This window comes from Palaemon carinicauda, chromosome 28 (assembly GCF_036898095.1).
Source record: "Palaemon carinicauda isolate YSFRI2023 chromosome 28, ASM3689809v2, whole genome shotgun sequence".
In the NCBI taxonomy this organism is placed as follows: Eukaryota; Metazoa; Arthropoda; class Malacostraca; order Decapoda; family Palaemonidae; genus Palaemon; species Palaemon carinicauda.
This window is the reverse complement of record NC_090752.1, coordinates 34,060,670-34,066,689: the sequence shown is the minus strand read 5'-3', so window position 1 is coordinate 34,066,689 and position 6,020 is coordinate 34,060,670. Positions and strand designations below refer to the sequence as shown.

Genomic DNA, 6,020 nt, shown 5'->3' with positions numbered 1-6,020 from the left:
AATTATCACTTGAAGACGAAACAATTTATCAAAAAAGTAAAACAAATGCATATCTTATAGTAAATTTCTAATAACAAAAAATATGGCATTTTTCATTTTTTCAGAGGCATCTACTTATCATTAACGCTAAAGTACATCTTGTTCCTTCTTCTCAAAGTAGCCTATAATTGATTAATGAACTACTCCTTTCATACCAATGATCGTACTTTACACTATCTAAACTCATACAAGGAGAATGAACGAACTGTACAAGATGCCGTTTTACTTGGTACCTCGAGATTAGCTTCAGTGAATGAATAATTGCCATACATTTTGATTACTAACATCTTTATCAAAAGTATCATTATCATGCCTTGAGAACAGCAGGTGGACAGGGAGCGCACCATATCTTATGAACAAGGTCAGTTCGGGTTTTCAACGTTGCTCACGCCACAGCCTTCCTGATTATTCGAAGATTCCAACGGACCAACTCACAGGGGAAAGGATTGTCTCAAATCCAGCTGGGGGCAGTCCAAGAAAATTGGATGATGAAACTGTGGTTTTTTTTTTTTTTTTTTTTTTGCTGTTATCAAGTCTCTACCTCCACAATACATATATGTTTAGATGGGCAACTTATCACTCTCAAAGCCTGCAATAATATACCAGCTTCCAAAATTACCCCTGCAACTAAGGAATCCCTCGTCCAATACACCCAGTGAAAATACACTGAAGAACTACAGCATCATAGAATATTCATAGACGAAAAAGACTTCCATCTCTATACTTGACGCCATTATGGACTGGCACCTATATGGAAAGGGTACACCTTAGGGTAGAGAATCAAAGAGGACAAAAGTATCGCTTAAATGCTTTTCTATGAAATAATCTCTATCAGACATTTTCCATGACAGCATGACATCTATTTGAGTAATACTAGAAGAAGAGCACTGCTGCTCGTGGACAATGCACCTCGCCATGGAACAGTTGTGCCTAATGCCAACAACCTTAAAGTAAATTCTTTGCCTCTAAATTCACCTTTCCTGAATCCCATTGAAAATAGTTTTTCTGTCTTTGAAAATTATATGAAACAAAGCCTCAATTGGACTCAAGGTGAAGTATCAGATCGATAAGCTGTTTCTGCTCCCAATATGCCTATGGCCTGTTAAAGGAAATTCCTCACGGAAAGGAACATTGCTTGTTCCATTGAAGTAATCCACCAGGATATAACTGCTGATAACTATGGGCATTCAAATGGGTATTTGGTCAAATGTATTTTGAGAGAAGATATCTTTAACTGAATAATTCAGAAAAACGTCATACTTTCATTCTTTTGATATGTTTGTCTTGTGTATATTTGTACATGTACAGTAAGTTTACAATATACAGTATTTTACATACGTAATACACCTTCTCACAAGTGATATTATACTATCTTGTCGTACATGTAAACAAACGTCAAAACACATCACACAATGGTCATAACATCGAAACGATGCTCATACCATAGCGACAGATTTCACAACTGTTGAAACATTTTTAGTAAACTAAAAATCATCTGCTCAAAATAAGTGTACACCTGAATTTAGTCATAATAAACTGAACAATATCTAAAATCTCCAGACAATCTGTAAAACGCTAAGACACTTGTGCTTAACTAAAGACATTATGTAAAACATTTCAGTATTGGTAAACAAGTGGTTCCCAACCTTTTTATCTGGTGACCCCAATCTTGCACCTCAGGCCATGACCGCGACCCAACTAGTTTAGTTGTATATGTGTAGTTAGACTTATAAGTTTTTCTCCAAATGCATTATAAACCGGAGAATATCTCTCGTGATTGATTTTTTAAGATAATCTATAACTGTACATTGACATTTTTAGGTACCTCAGACTGATGAAGCACATGTGTATATGTACCTATATTAAACATTGCAGGGATATTCAGTAAATTCTTGAGTAAGAAGACAAGAATAGGAAATCATAAATTAGAGATTCTAAATCAAACATACCCATCATTGTCAAGTAATAGGCACAATACTGTATATCATGTTTACAATGTTTACAGTATTTTCTTTACACTGCAAAATGGAGAAAAGTAGTCATGGGGAGTAAATTATAAAATTGTTATTAAACTTAAACGTCAAAATAAGCGATAATGTAGGCTACCTATATAGTACAGTAGTGTAATACTGTACACTGCTATGTATGTACAATACTGTAAATTATAAACTTACTCTACATGTATAAATGTACATAAGAAACATATCAAAGGTATGAAAATATGACTTTTTTAAAATTATCCAATTATTTTCTCTCAGAATACATTTGGTCATATAAATATTTGAATGCCCATATTTATTAACACTTGTATCCCAGTTGATTAATTCAATGGAAAGAGTAATGTTCCTTTCCGTGAGGGATTTCCTCCAACTGGACATAAAAAATGGTGGCAGCAAAAACCACTCATCAATGTGATACTTGATCTTGAATCCAATTGAGTTTTAATTTCATATCATTTTCTGAGACAGAAAACAATTTTCAATGGCCTTTAGGAAAGGTGAATTTAAAGGCTGATACTTTACTTAAATATTCGAAATTTGGCACAAATTTTCCATGCCAAGGTGGATTGTCCATGAGCATCACAGCTCTTTCTTCTCCTAGTATTACTGAAGTAGATTTCATGCTGTCATGGAAAATAGCTGTTAACAGAAGCATGGATTATTTCACAGCAGACCATGTAGGGATATTTTGGCCTCTCTAATTACCTACCATAAGGTGCATATAAGTGCCCATCCATGTATAGTCTGTGCAGCTGCAGTCCATCAATTTTTATTCACTAGATGTATTGAACGTAGGATTCCTTAGTTGCAGGGGAATTTCTTGACGGTGGTATATCAATGCAAGCTTTGAGGGTGATAAGCTGTCCATCTAAACTTCGCTGTATTGTGGAGTGAGAGATTTGTGGTTTATTTGGCCACACATCGTAAAACGTTGGCCGCACCTCACGAATAATTATGGTTGGGTTTCTCTCTATCATAAGGAATAATAAATCCACACTTTAATCGTCCAACTTTCGTGGTCTATCCCAAGCTGGATTTAAAACGACCCTTTCTCCTGTGCGTTGGAATCTTCAAATAATTGAGTACGTTCTAGTGCGAGCAATGTCTAAAACCCAAGCTGATTCAGAGAACTCCCGACCTTGTTCATAAGCAGTGTGTGTTACACACTCTATCAACCTGTTTTAAACGAAGCATGATAATAATACCTTTGATACGGAGTTTGGTAATCAAAAAGTAGAGTGCATCTTTCTACTTGTATGACAATTCCTCACACACTGAGCTAATTCTTGAGGTCCCAGGTAAAATGTCCCGCTGTACTGTACAGTACGCTCATTCATAACTTAAAAGCTGAGATAGTTTAAACTACGATAATTGGTATAAAAAGGGTGCTTCAATAATCAATTATAGTTTGAGAAGAAGGTACAAGATGGGATTTAGCAAGAAAAATGATGAAAAAATTGAAAAATCCTTGTTTTTCGTTATTAAACGTTGACTTTGAAATATGCATTTGTTTTACTGTTGTTATAAATTGTTTTACCATAGAGGGACAATTGGTGCATAGTCAAACACACTGTTTAAGGCAAGGTCAGTAGAATACAGAACTTTGTTAAGGTAAGTTACGATTGTTAGCCCGAAGTGCTGAGGGTCGATTTATTTTGGACGTGTTTCACATTTTGCAGATTGTTTTGTTTCTAATCCAACATAGTTTCATTAAAGAGAATACTGTCACCAATTTATGATCATTGTCTTAGCTGTTATGAATTGTGGCTTAGAGTTTCAGAGATTGACTAAATAAACTGGTATTTGTTCGAAATGAAACGGCAAAAGGTGTTTAATCCAAACTCGACGGTAAATAAAGATCCTAATTAAAAGTTTTGGTTACATTTTTGCCAATACTGAAAGTTTGTTTCAATGTTTTGTATAATGCCTTCAATTACGCACAGTGTCTTAAGAGTATAACAGATTGTCCGTAGAATTTGGTTACTGTTCAGTTTATTATGACTAAATTCAGGTGTACACTATTTTTGAGCAACTGACTTTTAGTTTAGTAAAAATGTTTCAACAGTTATGAAATCTGTCGCTATGATGTGGCTGTCGTGTTTTGACGTTTGTTTCTTTGTATGACAAGATTGTACCGTTTTATTCGAGTAAAGGTTCATATACATGTATATATATATATATATATATATATATATATATATATATCTACATATATATATATATATATATATATATCTACATATATATATATATATATATATATATATATATACACACATATATATATATATATATATATATATATATATATATATACACACACACATATATATATATATATATATATATATATATATATATATATATATACATATATATATATAAATGTATGTTTACACACACACATATATATATATATATATATATATATATACATATATATATATATATATATATGTACATATGTATTCTTATATACAGTATATGCATATACTGTACAGTAATACCTTGAGATACAAGTGTCCCATATATACGAGAAATTTGAAATACGAGGAAAATTTCGAGCAAACTTTTTTCCTGAGATACGAGAAAAATTTGAGATACGAGAAAAATTTGAGATACGAGGCAGTTCCCTATGCAGCCGCCAGGTAGCCGAGTGTGCGAGAGGCTTCTCACCAAGACAGCATCGCTCGGTCTTTCCCGTCGGATCTCAGTCGCTTAAAGTTATCTCTGAGCATCGGCCGTGGTGTTTGCTTTTTTACGTGCTTTTTGCGTTAATCAGTGCAGAATTAAGTTTATAAGCAATGGGTTCAAAGCAAGCGAGTGCAAACAAGGGTAGTGAAAAGAAAAAGCGTATGAAGACAATGGAGATAAAGCATGAAATAATCGAAAAACATGAGAGTGGTGTAAAAGTGACTGAGCTGACTCGCCAATATGAGAGAAGTATGTCAACAATATGTACCATCCTCAAGCAAAAGGATGCTATAAAGAGCAACAAGCCTTCCAAAGGAGTAACCCTCCTTTCCAAGCTGCACAGTGATATCCATGACGAGATAGAGAGGCTTCTTTTAATATGGATAAAGGAGAAACAGTGGGCGGAAGATAGCGTGACCGAGACTATCATATGTGAAAAGGCCAGCAGAATATATGATGACTTGAAAGGAAAGCAATCAGCCAAGAGAGGGGAGACTTCGATGCCAGCGGAAGCCTTCAAAGCCAGTCGTGGCGGGTTAGATAATTTTAAAAAATGGATTGGAATACACTTGGTTGTGAGGCATGGGGAAGCAGCAAGTTCTGACTCGAAAGCCGCGGAGGACTTCGTCACAACCTTTGCCTTGGTTATTGCACAACATGGCTACATCCCCAACAAGTCTTCAACTGTGATGAAACTGGCCTTTCCTGGAAGAAGATGCCAAGGAGGACATTCATCACGGCAGAGAAGAGACTACCAGGCCATATACCCATGAAGGACCGGTTAACTCTAGTCTTGTGTGCCAATGCCAGTGGTGACTGTAAGGTCAAGCCACTGCTGGTGTACCACTCGGAAAACCCACGTGCTTTCAAGAGCCAAAGGATCTTGAAAGAAAAACTGCAAGTGATGTGTCGCACGAATGCTAAGGCTTGGGTTACGCGGCATTTCTTCATAGAATAGGTTAATCTGTGCTTTGGTACAGCAGTCAAAAAATATTTGGCCGAGAAAAACCTGCCAATGCAATGTCTCCTGGTCCTCGACAATGCCCCTGGTCACCCTCCTGGTCTCGAAGAGGACATTCTTGATGAGTACAGATTCATCAAGGTCTTTTATCTCCCGCCCAACACCACGCTACTCCTCCAGCCCATGTACCAACAAATAATTTCCAACTTTAAAAAACTGTACATGAAGCATTTGTTCAAGAAATGCTTCGATATCACAGACAACACCAATCTCACCCTTCGTGAACTTTGGAAGGAACATTTCAATATCATCCATTGCTTAAAAAT

The 6,020-nt window shown here is 35.7% G+C and overlaps 1 protein-coding gene across 1 annotated transcript; it reads left to right on the top strand.

Annotated features, from left to right (window-relative positions):
* The first annotated feature begins 4,843 nt into the window (after positions 1-4,843).
* LOC137621769 (putative CENPB DNA-binding domain-containing protein 1) lies at positions 4,844-5,506 on the top strand. The gene has a single exon (XM_068352279.1). It carries the CDS (start codon positions 4,844-4,846, stop codon positions 5,504-5,506), a length of 663 nt encoding a protein of 220 aa, XP_068208380.1.
* Positions 5,507-6,020: the final 514 nt, after the last annotated feature.

Coding starts and splice junctions, on each gene's coding strand:
- LOC137621769 (XM_068352279.1), top strand. CDS start 4,844: ATGGGTTCAAAGCAAGCGAGTGCAAACAAGGGTAGTGAAAAGAAAAAG.